Genomic DNA, 26,685 nt, shown 5'->3' on the forward strand with positions numbered 1-26,685 from the left:
ATTGTGTTCTTTCTTTTAAGGATTGTGTTAATTTATGTTTGTTTGTTTGTTTTGTGAATGCTGCTTATATGACACTTGTGCACGTCATAAATGCGCTAACATTGACTTTGAGCACCAATTCCTGACAGTCTCAATGGTCAAATGGTCTAATTCTGCTCCTGTGCCTTATGGTCTTCCCAATGCTTAATCCACGTATGATAATAGAATCATGGTCCTTGAACCCTCATATATGTGCTGACTCTTTAAGAAGAGAGCAATCCAGTAAGTCCCATACATCCATTCTTTCTTGAAGGTTCTATTATCTAGGCTATTATTAAGGACACTGGCCTTGTGAAACTACGAGTTGCGAGTCGGATGGAAACACCAAAGTCCTGAAATGGAAAATCCAAAAAGGGATACCATCCAGTCCATAATGGGAAAAACCCACCTGACCACCAATGAGCACACCTACACAGAGCACTGTTGAAGGAAAACAGCGGTCATCAGGGAACCCCACTACCCAGGCCATGCTCTCTTCTTGCTGCTGCTGCCGCCATCAGAAAGGTGGTACTGGAGCCTCAGGACTCACACCATCAGGTTTAGGAACAGTTATTATCCCTCAATCATCTTGAACCAGAAGGGATAACTTCATTCACTGAAATGTTCCGACAACCAATGGACCCACTTTCAAGGAATCTTCATCTCATGTTCTCAAAATTTTTTGCTTATTTAATGATTTTTCTTTTATTTTGTAGTTTGTCTTTTGCACATTGGTCATTTGTCCATCCTGTTGGACACAGTCTTTCATTGATTCTATTTTGTTAGTTGTATTTACTGTACTGCAAGGAAATTCATTTCAGGGTTATATATGGTAATATACATTTACTTTGATAATAGATTTACTTTGAACTTTGAGAGCGCACCTGATGTTGTTCTTCAGTCGCTTCAGGCAGCTGAGGCATCTGAAAGTTGTGCTGGTCTTCATTTCATGAAGCATCTGATAGGTGCTGCCTTCATCTCTCCCATAGTAGAAATCATCCACTAACATGATGAGTTTGCCTTGGCTAGGCTCGGCAAGCTTGACTGGTGGCTGTTGTGTTGATGTTGGTGGGGTTGGAGGTGGAGGTGGGGGTGGGGGTTGAGGTTGGGGTGGGGCTGGATGTGGCTGCTGCTGAGGACTCTTGGTGGGCGTTGAAGAATTCAGCAGCTGGGGACAGCAGTACTGGAAAAAGAAAAGTCTAGTAAGGAAAAGATCAGTAACAATATCCAACTCATTGTGTAGATTTCATTGGTACACCAGGAAGGAGTCAAATCTCTTAGGAAAATAACTTATGTGACCTATAAAACCTAGGAAAAAGGTAAATGGAACAAGCTGAAATGAGATTTTATTTAAAAATGAGACCCTGAGCTTTAAAAGATAGCAGAACCAAAGTTAACCGAACCAAAAGTTACTTACAGCCATGTGAACTCTTAGGGACTCCATAATGTTGAAATGAATGTTGCATTTAGGACAATCCTTTGGGATGGGAACTCCATTGTTAATATTGCTTTCAGGCACTACATACAAAGAGGCAAAAAGAGTTTAACAGAACAACTGGCAGCAATTTTGCTAGGCTCGAAGTAATTTCTGCACAATGAATATCAGAAACAGAGGGGGAAGGGGCAGAGGGGTTAAAATTCAAATGCAGGTTTCAAAGGCATCAACACTATTAAATATTGAAACTTCCCACCAATAACCAAGAATATTATAATTCTAAAACACCAGACAATCTGCAGATGCTTGAAATCCAAAGCACACAAAATGCTGGAGAAACTCAGGTCTAGACCCTTCTTCAGTCCTCATTTCCACTGATGCTGCTGTGTTCTTCCAGCATTTTGTGTGTTGTATTAGAATTCTAAAACTCCCGCAGCAACATTCACAACATTGTCTATATTGCAGAGAATAAAGAAACTAAGTTACATATTGAATACCTTTTATTTAAATGATTATCTAAATATTTAATTAAATATTTATCAAGGCATCTACCTGAATATTTATTGAGCACTGCAGTGCGCAATAGGCATTTCCAGTGCTTTGATTTGCGCCATCCAACAATCTCCAGCCCCTCTCCCCCAAAAAAGCCCTAGCCCAAACACAATACAATTTACAATGACCAATTAAGCTACTAACTGGAGAAAATCTACATATTCCATGGGAAAGACATACAAACTGCTGACAGAGGACACCGGGATTGAACTTAGATACCCCAATCATGCTAACTGTTATTCTACCCTGGCACCACCACCCCCCTTTTTTAAAAAAACTTATGGATTTTCATCTTACTTATACTGATTAAAATAACAGGTAACCAGATTTTAGAAGACGGAGCAGGAACCTCTTTTACTGAAACTGACATTTATCATCCATCCAAATTTTTCCTTTTAGTTTAAGTGGATTAGTAGGCCAATTTAGCAATGGGCTTTAAGAGACACATGGAGTAGTTAAAGACTACTGATCTCCTTCCTTCAAGTCATTTACTGTATTTTTTTTTCAGAACAATCCAGGAGCAGCACTCATTGCTGAAAGAAATGAGCTTTCCTTTGCAAAGCTATTTATATATTTAGAGATACAATGCAGAACAAGCTCTCCTGAGCAAGAAATGGTACGTACAATGGACTTAATGATCTTTCACAAACAACACTCACCCAGATACACTACTCCCAAAACAAAAGCACTGACAAATTCTTGACCAGTAACTTTAAATGGGGGAAGACCAACTCAGAATAAAGATAATGGATATAGACAAATGTAGTTAGAAGCAAAGCTTACATTTGAAAGGAGTTGTATTGTTTAGTGTGTTCTTGTGCATCATGTGAGCGGCTGCAGTGGTGGTTGTGGTGATTTGCACTGGTGGAAGGATGCTGCTCTTCACCACTTCTTCAGGCTTCGGCCTGATTTCTGGAGTTGTGGACTCTGATGTCTTCACTCGAATGAGGCTAGTGTTCTGGAGGAAGTTAACTGGGAATTTAAAAGAAAGAAATAGGTTTTAAATGGGACCTATCCACATCATCAAAAAGAGGGCAGCAAATGGATTGGGGTATGCATTTACAAGCTTAGCTTGCAGAGAATATTGAAGAAACTGCTTGAATCTGTTCAGGGGAGGGAACACTTAAGAGTCCAATGTGCCTGAATGTTGTGCGGCTGGAGACCATTTTACAGGTGAGGCTAATGTTCATTTATAGTTTTGCCACAAACCATCTCTACACCATTATCACTGCACCTTGCAACTTATCAGCACCAGCTTTCTATCAAGCCAAGCTCACTACTGCAATCCAACTTTACCACCAGGTAAATCTAATATAATTTGGTAGTATTGTCACACAGCAATCTGTAGCATAAAATTAATGTTTTTCTTGGGAGAGCTCATTTCTTAAGAACAAGTTTGATTTAGGAGCTACACTTTGGGAATCTGTTTTTGGTCACTTCACTACAACTTGGTTTGAACTTCAAATCTTCAATGAAGTAGCTAGCAGTTTCCTCAATTGGAGTGTAGGTGATGACTAAAGTAACACAAGTACTCATCCCTGTTCTGGTGCATGGAAAAGTTAGTTTTCTTAGCCAAGCTGCAGAAGGAGACATCAGACCGAAACCAGGTTCTCTGTTCTAGAAAGCCAAAGGAGGGAGGAGATCATGGTGACACAAGAAAGATACCAAACAAGTAGGATGAATGGAAAGGCTTTTCCTGCTGTCCTTATGCACCAGCAGACATTCTACAGCGTGATATGGAAGTTGAACATCTAATTACCATGTAGTGAGATAAATAATGTCTTAATGTACTAAATGTAAAAATCAAATTACCAATGATCAAATCAAATTACAAAATGGTAGAGGAACTCAGCAGGTCAGAAGGCATCTATGGAAATGAATAAACAGCAGGCGTTTAGGGCTGCGACCCTTCAAGACAGGAAAGGAAGCTAGAAAGTGAGAGGCAAAGGCAGGTAGGTAGAAAAGGCAAATGGCTGGAGAAGGAGAAATCTGACACGAAAGGAGAGTGGACCATAGGAGAAAGGGAAGGTGGTGGTGCACCAGGGGAGGGGGAGGGAACGTCAACCCAGACCATGAGAGGCCTGCGTCAGGCATTTTCATGCCTTCAAGGCGCAGATTGGAAGTCTGTGTGGGGCACCACTTCTTGCACAGACACAAGAGCAATGTGCCTTGCTCAAGGATACAAACACGCTGCCACAGCTGAGGCTTGAACTAGCAACCTTCAGATCACTAGATGAACGCCTTAACCACTTGGCCATGTGCCCAACAGGGAGAGGTGATAGGTAGGTAAAGAGAAAAGGTGAGAGACCAGATTGGGGAACAGAAGAGGGAAGGGAGGGGGAAAAAATTATCAGAAGGAGAAATTGACGTTCATGCCACCAGGTTGAAGGCCATCTGGACAGAATACGAGGTGTTGTTCCTCCATTCCATTTACTTTTAATAAAACATTTCAACCTTCTCCAAGAAGGTGCCCATCCTCATTAATATCTCTGGTTAATATTACCCTCATTAATATTACGGACCATTCTGGAGAAGTTTCTCTGCAGCCACTTACCTAATTTGTGGTCGTGGTTCGCAAGCTGAAGAGAATGTGGATGGTGCAACATGTTGGATTGAGAATGGCTGTGGATCTGAGGGCGAGGCTGAGGTGGAGTTTGGACGTGAGAGTGGGGCTGAGGCTGTTGCGGGGAAGACATGGGTTGTGTCAAACACTTGGGCTGCAGGTGAGACTGAGTTGGACTCGTCTGTGCCGCTGATTTCTGAGTGACAGGTGGCACTGTGCTCCTGATGGTCACTGCAGCTGGAATCACTGTGGTGACTGAGCCAGGGAACGTGTTGGTCGCAGGTCTTATAGACGTGACGGGGGACCACAGCTGAGGAACACCCACTGCTGACTTGACAAACTGTGTAGCTGCTGAACAGAGAAAGCCAAAGAAAAAAGTCTAAATATACATATAAAATTCAAGATTGTTTAATGTCATTTCCAGTAAATGTGTAAAGAACAAAATAGTTATTACTCCAGATCCGATGCAGTACAAAAACCAATAAGATAAAGAATACAATTATAAAAAAATACAATAGGTCCATAAAGTGATGGCAAACACAGAAGTGTCCGTACATAAGGTAACTGGCAGTAAATGCGCAAGTAGTAGTTGTGAGGTGCTTTACAGTATAAACTCTAACAGTAGAATGATAAAACAGATAGTCTTTTCTTTACTCACTATGACAGAATGTGAGTGCACCCACTGTCTGAAAACCAGAAGTACAACCCTCACTCTGCTCACTGTTCATCCTGGCTTTGGAATTCAACTCAAGATGATATATTTCACAGCACAGAGGCAAAGATCTAATTTGTTGAGTGAGAAATGGAAGGACTGAGATGCTGAAACTCAAAATAAAGGCAGCTAACACAATGGCTACCAGGTACTTTGCTAAAACTGCAGTAAACACTCATGAAATACACATTAATGATGCCCAACATACAAAAACTACATTTACATCAGATCTTTTCATTCTAAACAAACACTTTATGGAAGGTTCTAAAACAAGATGAAACATTTCAGCCTTTAAATGGACTTCATATCAAGGTGAGTTGAGACATATCTGCACTTGTTAAGCTACTCCCTTCATTGATTTGCTGAATTGCCACCAGTTAGCAAAGATGGATGGGGTCAAAGTAGTACATGCTATGGACGGGATTCAAATCCCACATCCAGTTAGCAGTTACAGTAATGCAGCAGCCACAGCAAGACTCAAATAGATTATACATTTGAAGAACCGATCATGACCTTAAAACTTCAATGCAACAGTCTGAAGCAGTTCTTCTATAGTTACATTCCAATGGAACCAACAATTCATTGATTTAGGGAGAATGTTAACAAGCTTTGCAGAAACCAAAGGAAAAGTATGAGGGCTATTAACATTTGGATGGAAACAATGTAAAAAGCTGCAGATGGAAAGATTAGGAGCAGGGTTTGGAAAGGTAGTGTTTTATGGAAGTACCAACAACATCAAGCAACAATAATGTGACAACATTTACTCCCTCACTCTCAGCAATGTGCACTGGGTAAGCATGAGCAGGTTCCTTTAATCATTTGAACAACTTGGGTGTCAGACAACAGTTAAAAAAAAACTCAATTGGTCACTTAGCCTAAGTACTACAGTACAAATTGGCTTCAGCACTTAAAGGATGAACATGCTGCTATCAAAGACTTCAACTCCAGGAACTCCAGGACTCACAGCCACAATATTGATTTTGTGACTAGCTGTATTCCCAACATCATTTTCTTTAGAACCAAATCAGCAGATTAACATGCATTTCTGATGTGCTTTTGCAAAGGTTAAGTAAAATACTAATTTAAAAGCCATGGAACAAAATGACTAAAGCTAACAAAAATACATTGCAACCTGACCTGCTGAGTTCCTCCAGGATCTTGAGTGTTATTACAATGCCCTGAATATTACAAATACAAAATATCTTCCCATTCCTACGTGCTTACCAAAAAAAAAACAAATTACTGAAGGATTTGATTTAAAAAACACACTTGCATTAATGATTTGAACAACAGTAGATCTCTCACTGCCTGGGAGCATTGAGCTTGCCACTTGTACTAACATTGTTCCTTTTACAAGGAAGGAAGTCTCATTATACATAATAGTGTTGCTAAAACTATTGATAACCAGTCAATCAAGCAGAGTGAGTTCCAGGTGGAAGAAGAAATCAGAGCTGTTGAGAGCTCTGCTTAACAATTTACACCACAAAATTCAGAAGTAATCAATGCTTGCTGCTAATGCATTATTTGAAATCAGCTATAGGATACTGAGAACACCTCCTCTCCACAGGTTAACTGCAACAGTAACTTTGTTATCAGGCTGGGGTTCTATATCAATGGCAATAGTAATTACTTCCTACTCAGTGCAAACAGAAAGACCCAATAATTTTCCTCAGAGGAGCTGGCTTGTGAACCTCAATGTCACTATTAGCCACCATCACCTTTTGTAAAATAGTATCTGTGAAAGTTGTGCTAAAGCAAGGCTTGGCTTATAGACATCATCAAAGATAGCCTGGGGCAGTTGTGATCAAGTGAGACCTTTGAAGAGAGGCACCTCTACTTACTACAGACGAGAGAAGCCTCTGTAGCGAGACTTTACTAGAAAGTTCTTCCTAAAACATAGATTTCCTGGAGACAGACAAGATAGGAATTAGATTAGATTACAAGGACACTCAGTCCTCGTTTATTGTTATTTAGAAATGCGTGCATTAAAAAATGATACAATGTTCCTCCAGTATGATATCACAAAAACACAAGACAAACCAAGACTAAAACTGACAAAAACCACATAATTATAACATACAGTTACAATAGTGCAAAACAATACCGTAATTTGATAAGAGCAGACCATGGGCACGGTAAAAAAAAAGTCTCAAAGCCCTGATAGCCCCAACATCTCACACAGACGGTAGAAGGGATAAACTCTCCCTGCCATGAGCTTCCAGCACCGCAAACTTGCCGATGCAGCATCCTGGAAGCACCCGACCACAGTCCGACTCCGAGTCCGTCCGAAAACTTCGAGCCTCCGACCAGCCCTCCGACACCGAGCACCATCTCTGCTGAGCGCTTCAACCCCTGCCCCAGCCGCCAAGCAACAGGCAAAGTCAGGGATTCGGGGCCTTCCCCTCCAGAGATTTCAGATCACACAGTAGCGGCGGCAGCACAACAGGCATTTCAGAAGTTTCACCAGATGTTCCTCCATGCTCTCACGTCTGCCTCCATCAAATCAGAATTGTGAACGGCCTCCTACTTGATAGATAACAGATATCCATCACCGGAAAGGCCGCGCGCGCTGCGTCGCCCCGCCATCTTCTCCTCCCGCCTAATGGAAAGATGTGAAATACACCCAACAACTAAGGGACAACTGCTTTACTAATTTCAAAATATCAGCCGTTGTCAGCCTGAAGTTTTGATTGACCTCTATTGTAATTGGTGATTGATCTTGCAAGGAATTCAAACCAATTCAACTTTTAATCATTGCTACTACCCACATTTAGCCAGACTCTAAACCTGTTTAATGCTAGAAATATTCCTCGGTAGCACCTATAGATAGAGAAAGAGTTAAATGTTTCAATTCAATCAGAATTTATCTTTTCATTCCAGTTTAGCTATACTACCACATAGACCTAAAGTTCTAAGTAAATTTGTTCAGGTATATACACATTACTATATACTACCAAGATTAACTTTCCTGTGGACATTCACAGTAAATAAAAGGAACACAATAAACCCAACACACTTCAATACCATTGGAGGGTAATGTAATTGGTAGAAACGTACATTATTCACAGCCACTGACATTGAATTGCGGATCACTTTAAGGGGATGGTCTGATGTGGTAGCGTTGCTCAGCAAATCCATGGCTATGAGAGTAGTGAGTCTGCTGAAACACCTGCCGGAACACTATAAATACTAATCACAGAAAACTCAGCTTTTACAGTCTTTTGGAGTATCAGAGTCAGAGCATGTCAAACAGTTGCTCTCCTTGCCCAGCCTAAATGGTACTAAGCCATCCAAGACAATGGACCACATGCTGTCTCACCTGGGAGTTCACCTTGTTTTATTTTTAAAAGAACTCTTCACACAGCAAATGCCTGATCAAGTTCGCATAGCCCTCGCTAATGCATCCAAGGAGGACTATAGGGAGCTTGCTCAACTGGCTGATAATCTACAGCCAGCTAGGCAGCAGTGCATTATTCCTCCTCAATTTTCTACCTCAATAAACCCAGCTAGCAAGGCCCCCAATGGCTGCAAAATAGTTGACACCTGGTCTGTGTTTTTACCATGCTCGTTTTGGTATGAACTTTAGGAAGTGCCAACCACCTTGCAGCTTTGACAGTGCCAGTGCATCAGGACAGCAGAGGTCTGTGAACTCTGTGGGCTCCAGTTGCCAGGGTTGTTCATTATGGAAACCCTTTCAGGGCATGCTTCCAGTGTAACACGGGTGCTCAAGTGAGTGTGCTGCCAACATTGCAAAAAAACTTTGCTGGAGGCCGCCAATGGCAGGAAAATCCAGGCACACAAGACACAACAGGTGACGCTCTGCTTCAGTGGGCAACGTTACACATGGGCTAAAGTGGCTTCACCTTTGTCGCTGCAGATTTCCTGAGCACCCAAGGACTATTAGTCAATCTTAAAAACTCCCAGCTTGTGGATGTCAAGGATTCTGGGTCGTTACCCTGCTCCCCCAGTAAGTTCTCCACAACGACTCTGTCAAACGCATGCAACACTTCATGGTGAGTTTACTCAACCGCTGGGCAAATTCTCACATCTCACCGAGCCCATACTCTCCACTACAGTCACAAAACATGGGGGTCAGGTACCAGGTTTCTACAACTGGCAAGCCAGTTCATGCCCACTTGCTAAACTGAACCCAGATAAGCTGGGAACCACGAAGGCGGAGCTTGTCAACATGGAAAAACTTGGCATTGTACACCAGTCAAATAGCCCCTAGGCTTCGCCCCTCCACATGGTCCTCAAGTCCGATGGTGGAAAAATAATGCTGTAGCTGATTGCCTCTCACGGTCAGACGCTGAAGACATACACACACACAGGGGATATTATGTTGGCATAGCAGCTGACCAAGCTACTGACCTAGAGATCCAGGCTTACCAAACAGTAATCACAGGTCTACAGATGGCTGACATTAAGTTCAGAGAAGCTGGGGTTTCTCTCCCGGACAATGTCTCAACTGGTCGGCCCCACTCCATAGTGCCCACAAGCTGGAAGTGGACTGTTTTTAACTCCATATGTGGCCTCTCGCATTTGGGCCAGAAAGCCTCACAGAAACTGGTTGTACTAAAGTTTGTGTAGCACAGCCTTAGAAAGGACCCATGGTTTCACATATTTTACCATGGTGGACCATACCACCAGATGGCCAGGGGGAGTCTTCCTTATATCAATGATGGTCACAGACATGGCCTGGGTGTTCATCAGCATCTAAGCTGCTCAGTTTGGCACTCCATCTGATATTTCCTCTGACTGCAGTCCCCAATTCAACACAGAACCTCAACATTAGGCTATAACACACCACGGTGTATCAACTGCAGCTCAGTGGACCATGTGCAAGGTTCCACTGCTCCTTAACAGCTGATTTGAGAGCTTCCCTGACTGATTAATGCTGCCATGATCGCCTACTGTGAGTCCTGCTGGGGCTCATAACAGCCCCAAAAGAGGACTTGCGGTCACCCACGGCTGAATTGGTATACTGGCAGCCGTTATGTGTTCCAAGGGATTTTTATTCCAGACACAACTGCCTAGTTGGCCTCTCAACAGTATTCCAACCTCCTCATTAAATTCAATTCTTTTGCAGCTATCCCTACTTCCCATGATGGCATACAGCACTCTTGGGTTTCTGTTGACCTATAATCTGTCTCATCTTCTTTTGTCCGCAATGATGCACACCAACATCTCCTCAAGCCCCCTTACAATGGCCCACTCCACACTTTGGAATGGAGAGAAAAAAATCTCATGAGAGGTAAACCTGAATGTGTTTTAGTAGATTGCCTTAAACCAGCCCATCAAAATTTGCAGGATTTTGTTGATGGAAATGTACTTAATTCACAACCACCAACATAAAGTTAGCATTCACTTAAAAGAGGCTGGTCTAATATGATGATGTAACTACGCAAAGTACTTTTACCGTGTTTTGTGTTTGGAGTACAATAAATGAGTTTCTACAGTTTTTCTTTAAAGAAAAACTCGTCCGCCATTTTATTTGCAAAACCCACACCATCCCCAACTTCCTCACTCACAGGTTTACCAATTCAGTGCACCCAAGATTTTTGTTTCTATGCAACAGGATCTAGGAGATGCTTCTGTCATTTATTCCTTTGAATCAGTTCCACCTGGTTCGCTCATCTAAGGAAGCAATGTTCATTTGCTGCCACTGTCGCACCTTTACATTGACAGGTCGTGCACAGAAATGCTCAGAATTGTTTTCCTATACCTACATTCTAAGCATCAGACCTGCTGACCTTCTTATACTTTACAGCCATCTTCTTTCAGCAAGTGAGGCTTTGCAGACTAGATTAAGCTTCGGTTGAGATAGGGCAAGGTTGAGAATGCACTGAGGATCACAATCCCTCTAGGTGCTCCACATCAAACTAATAAGTTAATGCAATTCAGCAAGTTCACACTCTTGGGTTGGAGATCTCGACTCACATAATTATTGGGTTTGTTCAGTGAGAGGCTGTTCATCAAGTTCTTCATTCCCTTTCTTGGTAGCCTTTAGAACTCTCGGTCTGTTTATGATCTCCATTCAGAATTGTTCTTCAGACTTGGGTCCTCATACAGGAAGCAATAGTAATGGCCTAAGACTGACCACATAGTTGATATTTCTGAGAAAGTGCTGTTCCTGAAACCAAAGGTTGCACTTGTTGAATGATCTACCTAGCCTCTAGCAGATAAACAAATCAGTAAAACAGTGTAACTCCTCCACACTGACCGAGATGCCTAACAAGGTAGTTCCATTTGACTGTGATTGGCCCATATGCCTCCAAACCTTTCCCACTCATACACCTGTCCAAAAGTCTATTGAATGTTGGCCTTCTATCTGTCTTAATTGCATTCTCTGGCAGCTTGAACCACATACCCAACACCTCCATGAAGTTGTTACCTCTCAGGTCCCTTTTAAAATCTTTTCCGTCTCACCTTATATAGATGTACCTCAGTCACTTTGGTGGGATTTGAAACCAAGGCTCTGGATTGCATGGTCAGATATCTAGAAATATAAACACTACACGATGTGCTTTTGCCCAGATCACACCAGAATCTGTAGATCTTGGAACGACCTCTACAGCTACCCGAGGACTCAACAATAGACAGCCCCTTAGGAGACCATACTCGACAAGTTATTACTTTACTACTACAACAGATGTACCAATTGCCTCATGCAGTCAGTTTTTTTTTGCATTACAATTGCAAAGGGCATTCTCATTTAAGACAGCAGCAGCACAGAAGTGTAAATAAAGCATGATGAGTTTATGCTTGCAGCCTCCATTATGAATACAAGAATGTGTATCGGAAATGCAAATAGATACAGGTATCTCCCGCTTTACGCCACTTCGCCTTTACGAAAGACCTACATTAGTACCTGTTTTCGCTAACTGAAAGAGGATTTTTGCTTTTACAAAAAAAAGACACCCGCTTTAAACTTGCGTTTACCCCGAGAAAGACTACCATGACCATGAAGCCTTGCGCAGGCAGGTGTGTGCGCATGTGTGTACATGTCCATTTTTTCCCCTACAAATCGGTTTTGGTTAAATCTTCCCGATTCTGTTAAGTGAAACTACACTGTACATACATTATTTCTGCTTGTATATATCATTTATTTATATTTATTATTTATTATTTATATCATTCTTGCTTTTACTGTATGTTAGTGTTATTTAAAGTTTTATGTGCCATTTGGTATGATTTGGTAGGTTATTTTTTGGGTCTGGGAATGCTCAAAAATTTTTCCCATATAAATTGATGGTAATTGCTTCTTCACTTTACGCCATTTCAGCTTACGAACGGTTCCATAGGAACACTCTACCTTCGGATTAGTACACAACTCAAACTCAATTCAAAAGCCAGCCACACCCACATGACTTTACCTGAAAAATATACTTACCCTCAGCTCTCCACATCCAATTCCATGCTCTGCTATCCTGTATCTGTGCATGCCTCTCACATTAAAATTTCAACTCCATACATACTGCACAGTGAAGTGCACGATTTTTTTTATTCTTTCACCAATAAGATAGGACAAGGAATCACAACATAGCCAGCTTACACAGGCATTCACCATCAATAACAAGAACTAGCAATCGAAAGATACAATCAGACTAAATGGTATTCTTTAGAATATAGGTTCCCCCCCCATTTGAAAGTAGAGCTTTCCTATGAAACCTTTCATAAGCCGAAATGGCGTAAAGCGAAGCAGCAATTACCATTAATTTATATGGGAAAATTTTTTGAGTGTTCCCAGACCCAAAAAAATAAAAAATAACAAGTACACACCTGCTCACGCAAGGCTTCATTGTCATGGTAGCCTTTCTCAGGGTAAACACAAGTTTAAAGCAGGTGCCTTCTTTCATAAAAGCGAAAATCCTCCGGATTTCTTTTGGTTAGCAAAAACAGGTACTAATGTAGGTCTTTTGTAAAAGCAAAGTGGCATAAAGTGAACTTTCGTAAAGCCGGGACACCTGTAGATTAACATGCAGTTTGGTCTATTTATGGCCAGTCCCCAAATGGTCAATCCCTTCAAAGTTGCGTCCTTACTTCCTGTAGGCAAACTAAGCAATAAAGCTTTCAGTTAATTTCAGTGCTACACGATATACCCCAATGGTAGTCTAAAGACTTCTGAGACCCTCACAGCAGTAGATACCTTTGCTATGTGGCTGCCCTAATCTGGAACGTGCTGTCTAATGTATGAACAGACTAGGAATCATGGTTCAAAGATCCATTCTTGTTCAAGTTCAAGTTTAATTGTCATTCAACCATACACGAATACCAATGAACATAGCCAAACTAAACAGCATTACTCTGGCACCAAGGTGCAAAATGTAGTAGCAACAGTTACCAACAAGGTACATATAGCACATAAGATAGCAAACACATTTACAGTATGTGCAAGTCTAGGGCACATAAAAAAATTAGTAAAGCAAAAATACTCTGAAAAACAATGCTCTCTAAATATCAATAACTTTTCTAGAAGAAGCAGTAAATAGTTCCAAAAAAAATCAATATTTGGCGTAATCATTCTTTGCCCTTAAAACTTCTTCAATTCTCTTAGGTACACTGTCATGCAGTTTTATAAGAAAACAAAAATCGGCCGGTAGGTTGTTCTTGCTACAGCTATTCTGCAGACTTTGGCTGTCTTGCTTGCTTTTGTCTCTCCAAGTAATCCTAGGTAGCCTTGATAATGTTGAGATCTAGGCCTGTAGAGGCCACACCATATTTTGCAGAACTCAGTTTTTCTTTTCATTGAAGATGGTCTTTATGACCTTGGCCATGTGTTTGGGGTCATTGTCCTGCTGCAGGATGAAGTTAGGACCAACCATACACCTCCCTGATGGTAGTGCATGAAGGATGAGAATTTGCTTATAATTCTCAGCATTGAGAATTATATTAACTCTGACCAGATCACAAACTCCACTTGCAGAAATGCAGCCCCAAACCTACAAGAGACCACACTTCACTGTTGGCTGTAGACACTAATCTATGTAGCACTCTCCAGCTTTCTTACAGACAAACTGCCCTCTGCTTGAGACAAAAATTTCAAATTTTAACTCCTCAGTGCAGAGAACTTGCTGCCATTGTTCAGTCCTTGTGTTTTTGTCCATACATCAGACTTTTGGCTTCATTTCCACTTCAGAGGAATGGCTTTTTGGCAGCAACTTTTCCATGAAAACTACTTTTGACAAGACTGCTCCAGCCAGTAGAGGGTGTACTTTGGTTCCAGTAGTTTCTAAGAATTCAGAGTTGGACTCTGATTTAGAAGGGACATTAGTTTGACGTATCTGTAACCCAGGTTAATTAAATTCAAAGATGCAATGTTAGCAAAGCTCAACCTCTAGAGGGATGAAAGCAACGTTTACTGAACTTTTAAAAAGAGAATTTAGAAAAGAAATGCGTGGATGAGCGAGAGAAATGCTGCAACATATTAGATATAAACTGTTAAAAGTAATGGGGGGGAGGGGGTGGTGAAGCACCGACTCTAGCACAGACATCAAACCACACTGCTACCGGCACTCCCACATCAACTCCAATGCCTCCGGCTCACCTGGACAGTAAACAAACGACATCATGGCTTGAGGCATAGTTCTTGGTATGACTGAAGCCACGCAGATCTCTGTCTGCCAATAAACCAGTGAATTAGATGTGCAGAATTCCACATAACAAGAACCTGTTGGACGTTGTTATCACGAGAAAACTAAGACGACCATTTGTTGGTAGACTGCACATCGCCTTTACACACCAACTCCTATGCTTCTCTGACAGTCCCACCAAGTCCAGCTCCTTCAGTTTCTCCACCTACAGGCAATTCAATTAGGTAGACCTGCATTAACCTCCAGCAGCGTTTTGCGATTGTAAAAATACATTAAAAAAAAGACAACGCCTTTGGTTGACCCTGTAGAAACTGCTGCGTCGAGCACACCAACATCATACCAGACGATGGCAAGTGCCCTGATGCTCAGTACCACAAATGATGTTGCTCTCCAGTCACATTAAACACTTCAGTTAAGTGAGATATTCCTGCTCCTGGACCACTTGATCAAAGGAGGATGCTCTCTTTCCAACTTAACTTCTACTCTATTAGATTAGTCATTTCAGATGCCAAAGATCACAATCCTCCATTTGCAATTCCTCAGTCTAGTTTTGGACGCACCAAGCACAGTGGTACTTTGATACTACTGTTGATGTTCCTCCAGTAACAGATCTAGGAAATAAAATCCTCCCCCACCTTCTTACTCTGACTCATCTTTTTTTCTCCAGTCCTGATGAAGGGACACTGCCCAAAACATCGACTGGACTCTTTTCCATAGGTGCTGCCTGGCCTGCTGAGTTCCTCCAGCATTTTGTGTAATGCTTGGATTTCCAGCATCTACAGATTTTCTCATTCATGAACTGATCTGGAGTTGAGTACAGTGGAACAGCAGGAGAAGATGCAGAGGATCAATAAAGCTTTTAGATGCTTATTAGTAATCTCTGCACATTCAGAATTGACAAAATGTAGTGCTCATGTCCCTAATACAGTTTGTGAAAATAAAAATAACTGTAGATGAAAATTTGAAACAAATACAGAAACGTAATGGAAAAATACCAGTCAAGCAGCACCTTTGGAAAAGAAAGCAGTCAATGTTTCAGATCTGTGGTCTTTTGTCAGAACTAAGTGAAAGATGCAAATTTGTTTTCAGTAGGACAGGAGAGTGTGGGATGTGTAGAACAAAAGGAAACCTATGAGGTAATATGTGCATTTAAAAAAAATAATCCAATATTCGCTTCCCCCTCACAAATTCAAAGCAGTGAGTTGCATACCAGTACAGATTATAAAGTTCAAAGTGTATTAGCAACATATGTATACATCACCATAAACTACCGAGATTCATTTTCTTGCAATTTACAGAACACAAATAATATTGAATTGACTTTATTTCTTACATCCTTCACATAAATGAGTAAAGAAATCTTTACGCTACATCTCTATTTAAATGTGCAATGTGCAATCATAGTAATTTATAATAAATAGAACAGTCAATGTAACAGAGTATGCTCAAATCAGTATGAGTTAATCAGTCTGATGACCAGGTGGAAAAAGCTGTCCCGGAGCCTGCTGGTCCTGGCTTTTATGCTGCAGTACCGCTTTGCGAATGGTAGCAGCCTGGATAGATTGTGCTTGGGATGGCTTGGGTCCCCAATGATTCTACAGGCTCTCTTTACACACCTGACCTTGTAAATATCCTGAATCATGAGAAGTTCACAACTACAGATGTGCTGGGCTGTCCGCACCACTCTCTGCAGAGTCCTGCAATTAAGGGAGGTACAGATCCCATTCCAGGCAGTGATGCAGCCAGTCAGGATGCTCTCAATTGTGCCCCTGTAGAAAGTTCTTAGGATTTGGGGGCCCATACCAAACTTCCTCAACCGTCTGAGGTGAAAGAGGCACTGTTGTACCTTTTTCACTACACAGCTGGTGTGTACAGACCACGTGAGGTGCTCAGTGATGTGGATGCTGAGGAACTTAAAGCTGTTTCCCCTCTCAACCCCAGATCCATTGATGTCAATAAGGGTTAGCCTGTCTTCATTCCTCCTGTAATCCACAACCAGCTCCTTTGTTTTTGCAAAATTGAGGGAGAGGTTGTTTTCTTGACACCACTGTGTCAGAGAGATGACTTCTTCCCTGCAGGGCACCTCGTTAGTATTTGAGATAAGGCCAATCAATGTAGTGTCATCGGTAAACTTAATTAGCAGATTGGAGTTGTGGGTGGTGATACAGTCATTGGTATACAGGGAGTAAAGGAGGGGACTCAGTACGCAGCCGAGGGACTCCTGTGTTGAGAGTCAGAGGGTTGGAGGTGAGGGAGCCCACTCTTGCAACCTGCTGGCCATCTGACAGGAAGTCCAGGATCCAGCTACACAAGGCAGGGTCAAGGCTGAGGTTTCTGAGCTTCTTGTTGAGCCTGGAAGGAATTATGGTGTTGAATGCAGAACTGTAGTCCACGAACAGCATTCTCACATAAGCATCCTTCTTCTCCAGATGTGTAAGAACGGGATGTGGAGCAGTGGCTATTGCATCATCTGTCGATCGGTTGTGTCGGTAAGCTAATTGTAGGGGGTCCAATTTGGGTGGTAGCAAGCGGCAGATGTAATCCTTGACCATCTAAAAGGATTTGCTTATTATTGATGTGAGTGCGACAGGACACCAGTCATTCAGGCATGTTACCTTGGTCTTTTTTGGTATAAGGACATTAGTGGATAATTAATCTGAAGCAGGAGGGCACTCTACACTGGGAGAGGGAGAGATTAAAAATGTCAGTAAATATGCCTGCCAGTTGTGCTGTGCACATCCTGACTACCCGCCCTGGGAGGCGTTCCAGTCCCGCAGCCTTGCAACTGTCCACTCTTTGGAAAAATCCGCGTATCTCAGCCTCAGATGACCAGGTTGCAGGTTGTAGTGGTGGCTTTCCTAGGCTCAGAGTTAGCGACATTGAACCCAGCATAAAAACAATTGAGCTCATCTGGGAGAGAAGCCAGGATGTTGGCTGCACCGCAATGTTTGGCTTTAAAGTCTGCAATGGTATGCAGCCCTTGCCATAGGTTATGTGAGCTATTCATTGTGAATCTTGACTATAACTTCTCCATATATTGTTATTTCGCAGCCTTGATAGCTTTGCGCAGATCATAGCTGCTTTTCTTGAGCTCTAGTGGATCGCCAGTGATGTAAGCTTGACATTGCGCTGTAGGTGCTATTCACATGGAACTACTGATCCAGGGTTTCTGGTTCGGGAAAACCCTTACCAACTTCTGGGGGACAACATTGTTGATGCACTTCCAGATAAAGACTCCATCAGTGAACTCTGAGACATCCTCATCATGGAAGATATTCTAATCAATGTTACTGAAGCAGTCCTGCAGTATGGAGGCCAATTGGTCAGACCAACAGCGGACGGTTTTAACTATGGCCACCTCTTGTTTCAGCTTCTGTCTGTACGTCAGCATATGCAGGATATGCAGGATCAAAGAGTGATTAGATTTTCCAAAATCTGGGTGAAGAAGAGCTTTGTAAGCATTGCAGTAGGGAGTGTAGCAGTGCTCAAGTGTGTTATCTCCATGAGTGTTCACCTGGATGTGCTGACAAAACTTCGGAGAGACTTTCGTCAGCGACGCTCGATTAAAGCCACCAGCGATGAAGAAGGCAGCCTCTAGCAGTTCCTTGAGAGCCAGGTATCAGTCTGCGGCAGAATGTACACCACTGTGATGATAACAGCTGTGAACTCCCTAGGCAGCCAGCAAGATCTGCACAGTAGCACCAGGTATTCCAGGTCTGGGAAACAAAAGGATTTGAGTGCATGCACATTCTGGGGGTCAATGAATAATAGAGTCAATGAAAAACTACACAGACTGAAACAACCAATGTGCAAAAAGGTAAACTGTAAATTGTAACTGTAAAAATATGAGTAAACACTGAACATGAGTGGTAGAGTCCTTGAAAGTCTTGTGGAATCAGTTCAGAGTTGAAGTGAGAAGGAACCTGATGGTTGAAGGGTAATAACTGTTCCTGAACCTGGTGAAAAAACTCTCCTACAACTGCTGTTTAATCATTTAATACAATTCAAGATTCAAGTTTGTTCAGGAGGCTGGCCTTCAAATTCTTGCCGCTGCTCTTCTAAAGAGGACTAGACTCAGATATTTTACAGACACTATCTTACATTTCTGAAGCCAATTTTGTTACAGCAGGGTGCACGTTTCAGGACCCTCATCACTGCTGCACAGCCTTCAGACACGGACATCCCCGATGACAGACTGGAATTTGGGCCAGGTTACAGTTAGGCCATTGCAGCTCTTGAATACAGAGTGCCTTACAGTGAGGGGTCTGGATTATTTCCAGATCATGGTCAGACTGTTGCAGCTGCTCTGGTTACAGAGCAGTCGTTGAGGCTGTTCAAGATGCCAAGTGCTTTGGGTGTTGGATTAACCCCAGATTAAGGCACACTTGTTCCTCAGACTGATCTGCATCTGCTGCAAAACTATGTTGGACCCATTATTGAACAAAGGAAACTGTCAATAAAATGTCAGCATTTAAAAATATTTTAAAAACTGGGAGCCCCATCTGTCAGCAGCACTCAATCCAGTTGCTCCACACAGTATTGAGTTGCATAATAGCACAGACCACAACTCACGTCATCTCTCCTACTCCAGCTAGTAGAATGAACACTTCAAGTTGACCAAAAGGGACCAAGTGCAGAAATTCCTTCCTACCTGGGCAAACCATGGGCAATCTCTCAAGGATGAGCCAGTCTCCAATCCAAGACCAGACATTCAGGCCCTATTACCACAAAATTCTCAATTAGTCTCCCTCCCCACATTTCCTCTAGCAGAAATAACAAATGCTGGCTGAAGAATGTGCAGCTACCTCAAGTTCTGTTCCATCCTTTCTCCAGTCTTGCCAGAATCTCAGCTCTTCATCTGCCCAGATTGAAACATCTTCCTAATCAGTTTAACACACCAGATATGGTGCCAGTCATCACTGCCACTACTGACTATTCACACTAAGAACACATCTTTACATAATTCAGTGATGTTTATAAGCCCATGCCCAAACCACCAATATAACTAGTCTCCCACCCATAATCAAAGTTTCACACAAAACACTAGAGGAACTTGAGAGGTCAGGCAGCATCTATGGAGAGGAATAAGCAACTGACATTTCAGGCCGAGACCCTTCATCTTGCCCCAGAGGCAACATTTGTTTCATTGAATGATTCTTTAGTGTTCGCAACAAGAATGATTTAATTTTCCCACAATAACAAGCAATGGCAGATTTGTTACAAGAGTGACCATAGTTGGATTTGCTGCACAAATACAAGACCATCTGAATTTTGGCTTACTTGTCTATATTCAGTGTATGTAAACCTTGTTCTGTTAAAACCACCACAAGGAAGTCTCATCATCCGAATGCTTGCAGTATTGGTGTACAATACTTAGGTAGTACGAGGGCTCAGTTAGAGAACCACCTGTGGCCAAGTGACCTGAACCCCTGGATGAGCATCTCATCTTCACAAAATTCCAACAGGCCTTGTTCCTGCCCGCCATTTTCTCCAAACATATCTTCGCTCATTGCGGCCAAGAAGTTCTATTTTAACTTCATCAGTCCACAGGACTTGTTTCCAAATTGCATCAGGCTTGTTTAGATGTTCCTTTGCAAACTCCTGATGCTGAATTTTGGCCGCAATGAGCAAAGGTATGTTTGGAGAAAAAAGGGTGCAGAATTTCATGAAAAGAACACCTCTCCAACTGTTAAGCACGGAGGTGGATCGATCATGCTTTGGGCTTGTGTTGCAGTCAGTGGCACAGGGACCATTTCACTGGTAGAGGGAAGAATGAACTCAATAAAATACCAGCAAATTCTGGAAACAAACATCACACCGTCTGTAAAAAAAGCTGAAGATGAAAGGAGAATGGCATCTACAACAGGATAATGATCCTAAACACACCTCAAAATCCACAATGGACTACCTCAAGAGGCACAAGCTGAAGGTTTTGCCATGGCCCTCACAGTCCCCCAACCTAAACATCATTAAAAATCTGTGGATAGACCTCAAAAGAGCAGTGCATGCAAGACGGCCCAAGAATCTCACAGAACTTTGAAGCCAAATGGGTGAAAATCCCGCAAAGAACTGAAAGACTCTTAGCTGGCTACAGAAAGCGTTTACAAGTTGTGATACTTGCCGAAGTACTAACCATGCAGGGTGCCCAAACTTTTGTTTTGGGCCCTTTTCCTTTTTTGTTATTTGGAACTATAGAAGATGGAAATAAAAAACAAATCTTGCTTAAAATATTAAAGAAATGTGTCATCTTTAACTTTATGCCTTTTGGAAATCAGTCATCTTTTACTCACTTAGCTATTCACAGTAACAGAAATTTTGACCGGGGTGCTCAAACTTCTGCATGCCATTATATGTATGTGGAGCACAAAAAAGTAGCAATTCTTTTTTACAACAGAAAAGGCCTACAAATTAGTAGAAAGATCAGCCCACTGTGTTCATTGATTGAAACAGTTTTGTTATTGACACAAGGTCTCAGCTCACCCAAACAAGCTGAGAGGGCTTAAAAAAAAGTATTCCAGAATTAAGGATGGTGACTCCACCAATACGGAGGAACATACTCTGGGCTGGGCCAAACCTACATCAATGTTGGCTGCAAATCCATTCACCCAGCAAAATTAACTTCAGAAATTGAGAAGTTGCAGAACTTGGGCCTCTGTAATTGGATCCTCGGCTTCCGGGGGGGGGGGGGGGGAAGAGAGAGAGAGAGAAGATGGCAGCGCGACACAGCACGCGCAGCCACTCCAAAATGATATCGTATGTGTTAACTAGGGGCCATGCACAATCTTGATTTGATGGAGACGGATGTGAGAAGCACGGAGGAACACCTGGAGAAACTTCTGAAATGCCTGCTTCGCTGCCGCTGCGTGATCCAAATTCTCCGGAAGGGAAGGCCCCAAATCCTCGGCTTTGCCTATTGTCTGTTGCCGGGACCGAGGTTGAAGCGCTCCGCAGAGATGGTGCTCAGTGTCGGAGGGCTGGTCGGAGGCTTGAAGTTTTTGGATGGACTCAAGAGTTGGCTGTGGTCGGGTGCTTCCAGGATGTTGCATCGGCAAGTTTGCGGCGCTGGAAGTTCATGGCAGGAAGAGTTTTTTTTTCTTCCTTCTAACATCTGCATGAGATGATGGGACTTTCAAGAGACTTTGAGACTTTTTTTTTATCGTGCCCATGGTCTGTTTTTCATCAAATTATGGTATTGCTTTGCACTGTTGTAACTATATGTTATAATTATGTGGTTTTTGTCAGTTTTTTTTAGTCTTGGTTTGTCTTGTGTTTCTGTGATATCATTCTGGAGAAACATCGTATCATTTCTTAATGCATGCATTACTAAATGAATGTAAAAGAAGACTACTTGTCCTCATAATCTAATCTAACCAGAAGACCACAGTCTGTGCGGAATGGTGATAACATACCTTCTTCACTGACGATCAGCACTGGCACTCCTCAGGGGTGTGTGCTTAGCCCACTGCTCTACTCTCTACATACACATGACTGTGTGGCTAGGCATAGCTCAAATACCATCTACGAATTTGCTGATGATACAACCATTGTTGGTAGAATCTCAGGTGATGACGAGATGGCATACAGGAATGAGATATGCCAACTAGCGGAATGGTGCTGCAGCAACAACCTGGCACTCAATGCCAGTAAGACAAAAGAGCTGACTGTGGACTTCAGGCAAGGTATGACAAAGGAACACATACCAATCCTCAGAGGGATCAGTAGTGGGGAGAGTGAGCAGCTTCAAGTTCCAGGGTGTCAAGATCTCTGAGGACCTAACCTGGTCCCAACACACTGATGTAGTCATAAAGAAGGCAAGACAGCGGTTATACTTCATTAGGAATTTGAAGCGATTTGGCATGTCAACAAATACTCAAAAATTTCTACAGTTGTACCATGGAGAGCATTCTGACAGACTGCATCACTGTCTGGTATGGAGGGGCTACTGCACAGGACCAAAAGAAGCTGCGGAAGGTTGTAAATCTAGTCAGCTCCATCTTGGGGCCCTAGCCTACAAAGTACCCAGGACATCTTTAGGGAGCAGTGTCTCAGAAAGGTAGTGTCCATTATTAAAGACTTCCAGCATCCAGGGCATGCCCTTTTCTCACTGTTACCATCAGGTAGGAGATATAGAAGCCTGAAGGCACACACTCAGCAATTCAGGAACAGCTTCTTCCCCTCTGCCATTCGATTCCTGAATGGACTTTGAAGCTTTGGACACCACCTTACTTTTTTAATATACAGTATTTCCATTTTTGCACATTTTTAATAATCTATTCAATATATGCAATTGATTTACTTATTTATTATGTTCTATTTTATTTATTATTTTTTTCTCTCTCTGTAGATTATGTATTGCATTGAACTGCTGCTGCTAACAAATTTCACGTCACATGCCGGTGATAATAAACCTGATTCTGACTATTTTATCAAGTCTGTTAAATATGCTCATGAATGAACATGAGAGCCTATGGATTCAAGAAGGATTCTCACAGAATTATTTTGGAACAGGGTATGAAATTATAGGCAAACAATAATCAAAGAGATTGCCATTTTCCACCTGTTATTGCTTAGCTCAATAGACAGTTAATTCAAGAGAAAACAAGGTAGTCAGGATCGTGATAATAATCCAGTGTCAGCATCATATTCAAAGAAAGACAAATTTTGTGTATCAATACCACTGTCAACCAAGCTGCCACCTCATACAAACTGCAGTTAGTAGTTTTTAAAATATTCCAATCCTTGTCTGCAAGTCTTCCACAGGTACAGGTATTCTTTTTCTTTCAAGCTTTAGTGCATGCTTTTGCAAATGGCAAACGGATCAAGAAAATAATTTTTCTTCCACAGGAATTGAGATCCCTCCAATTCCAAACTCCACACACATGCTGTGGGTTTGTTTGCATTTTACAGGATTAAGATTAGGACTAGAAATGTACGAAGAAACCAAAGTTGTACAAGCAATAAACTAATTACAACAGAAATTTCTGTCCTTGTATGAACAAGGGGGCTCAGTTCTCCTTTGTTATGCAGTATTTCAGCCATGGTTGTTTCACTTCAACACCAATTCCTCCCAGTTTAATTTCTTGCCCTCATTCCAACACAACAGTTTTCAAATAACTGCTTACAATATACAGCAATATCCTGCCATCCTCTTAAATATGTTGGCTTTTTAGGCAAAGTGAGATTCATGTTGCAGACCCCTACTCTTATGATGTAAATCAGGTTTAAAAAGGCAGTGTCTTTTTAAAATGTCTTCTGACGAAATACAAGTTTATTTAAAATATATCTGGATGCTTGGCACCATTCACACAAGAACTTGACTCACACCTGCCACACTGGATGACAAGCAGGGGCTGTGTAACAGGCTCCATAATGCCATCCAGCTGTGTCAACAATCTGATCAATGTTTTTATAGTTTTGTGAAAATAGCTTTTGACACAATCACTGTCATCTCCCATGGATGGCACTCGTTGGGAGAGTGACAAAGCAGAGTACAATTGACTGCTATGTGGGAATGTAACTCAGATTCCAATTTAATACAGGTTGAGTACTCCTTATCTGAAATCCAATGTTTTTTTGAGCGCTGATAGGACATCACAAATGAAAAATTCCACAAGGAGCTGGAAAGGTTCCCAGGCGATGCACAGGTTTCTGCACATCACACAGGAGGTTCTGAGAAGTGACCTCATATCTAATGAACAGAAGTTAATGAAAAATAGAAAAACACTGGGGGTAAAAAAGTGAAGATCTCAATCATGTATTGAGAGAATGAATTCGTCAGTGTGAAGATCTGTCACTTAACAGTATGCTGATCATGAAACAAAGACCTATCACAACAAACTGAGACCTGAAGGTAATTGTTAATACTCAGCAGGCTGGCTGCAGAAATTTAAAAGGCATACATTAAATTTTTAAAGATTTGTGGTGATAAAGTACCTGCTGAGCACAAAGCAGCAGAGAAATTAATTGATGAGTTTGCATAGATTGGTGCTGATGAAAATCTAACACCAGGACAAGTCTACAATGCTGATTATTTTTATACCTTACATAAACCCCTCCCCCCCCAAAGTAAAATACAAATATGGTACCTTTTAATCAAATCAAGGCATCAGAGGTGGAGACCAAAAGCCTGCCATCGTTTGTTGTTCAACAGCTGATTCAGGTATTCTCCTGATGCTGCTGTGCTGCTTTTGTTACGCCGCACACATTATATTTTCATATTAATGCCATGTAATAAATTTTACTGTTAAGTATGCATGTGTGATAAATACATGTAGGAGAAAGACTGCTTATATATAAATTCAGAGTCGGAAATGGGAATCCCAAGCTATTTCATTACATATTTCAAAACCCAAAATCAGAAACATTTCTGCCCCCAAGTGTTTCGGATAAGCGGTATTCAATCTGCACTATAAATTGATCTTAATTATAGTCAAAGGCCAAACTCCAGTCAACTTGGCAAACAGCAAAACATCTTGAACAACAGAAAATTTTGAGTTCCAGTGTAATCACTGAAGGTAATGGATTTACAGTGTGATAGTTGCTATCAAAGAATTTGGCAACAGGGGATCTGAAGGGAAATAGTTGTAATTTTGTGATAAAGTTACAACTGAAGAACTGTGCCAAGATTTTCAACCTATCTCCCCCCATCACCTGAATTGACAAACTAAAAAAGGCTTTTGCTAGCTTCAAGATACAGAAGTAATTTTTTTAGAAAATTTTCAGAAATCTAAATTTGGCAACATGGAAGAAATTACTTAGAATTGTTTGCTGAATTGCTCATTCTACTGTCTGCTTGAGTTTACAGGGAACATTTACATGGAGGCTGCCCAGCCTGAGGATCTGAGTTACAGGGAAAGGTAGTACTTTATCAAATCTCCCCTCATTCTCCGACACTCTGGGGAACAGAGATATACAAAATTATGAGGGGTATAGTAGGGTAAATGCAAACAATGAGGTTGAGTGAGACAAGCACTAACAAGGGTGAAAGGTGAAATACTTGAGGGGAAAATGAGGAGAATTTCATTCACGGGGTGGTGAGAGTCTGGAACAAGCTGCCAGTGGAAGTAGTGAATGAGGCTTCAACTACAACATTTAAGAGAAGCTTGGATAGGTATATGGATAGGAGTGGTATAGAGAGATATGACCCAGGGAACTAGGCAGAGTAACAGCTTGGCACAGACTAAATGGGCAAAGGGCCTGTTACTGTCCAGTAGTGCTCTATGACTATAAATAAATGATCACTTTTACAATTGCCAGTTGATGAGTAAACAATCCTCTTCTATAAAATTCTATAATGTGGCTTGACATTGGGAAACAGTGGGGTATTGAGCATTTCAACTGCATTGATGGAAGCAGTCACAAGATTCCAGTAGATCCCAACCCATTCCCTACTTTGCACAGTTACAAAGCTATGCACCTGTCTCTTATATTCCTGTTCACTAAGAGGCTGGATTCTAGCATCAGCCTCTTCTGCCCTTCAAATTGCTGAATGCTCCAGCCTCATTATTGAGGAGAGTTCAGGATATCCATAAAACCAACCTGACAAATCCTTGCCAGCATGGTCCCTTTTTCTGCAGCTTGTTAGTCTGTCATGGCTATCAATACCTATGCTCAGCCTTCCATAGTGCAGGACTCACCAATGAGAAACAAGACTCAAGACACTTGCAACACTTATAATTCACAAAGTCATAAATGGTGGGAGTTCATTCGTGGAGTTGTCAAATCATACAAAACAGATGCCAGTATATCATTGACAGCCCCATCCTGTGGAAAAATATTATTGTTTGAACATATGAATAGACACTGTATAATT

The 26,685-nt window shown here is 41.8% G+C and overlaps 1 protein-coding gene across 8 annotated transcripts in view; it reads right to left on the bottom strand.

Annotated features, from left to right (window-relative positions):
• pogzb (pogo transposable element derived with ZNF domain b) overlaps window positions 1–26,685 on the bottom strand; it is a 101,096-nt gene that overhangs the window by 21,966 nt on the left and 52,445 nt on the right. For 6 of the 8 annotated variants that reach the window (XM_072283434.1, XM_072283404.1, XM_072283396.1 and 3 more), the window contains 4 exons: window positions 4,560–4,919; window positions 2,789–2,977; window positions 1,436–1,536; window positions 903–1,201 (listed from right to left, as the gene is read on the bottom strand). In XM_072283434.1, the coding sequence (XP_072139535.1) occupies window positions 903–1,201; window positions 1,436–1,536; window positions 2,789–2,977; window positions 4,560–4,919 (949 nt within the window). The remainder of the gene's footprint in view (window positions 1–902; window positions 1,202–1,435; window positions 1,537–2,788; window positions 2,978–4,559; window positions 4,920–26,685) is intronic. The other 2 variants (XM_072283412.1, XM_072283387.1) reach the window with 1 other exon arrangement.

This window comes from Mobula birostris, chromosome 2 (genome assembly GCF_030028105.1).
Source record: "Mobula birostris isolate sMobBir1 chromosome 2, sMobBir1.hap1, whole genome shotgun sequence".
Classification (NCBI taxonomy): Eukaryota; Metazoa; Chordata; class Chondrichthyes; order Myliobatiformes; family Myliobatidae; genus Mobula; species Mobula birostris.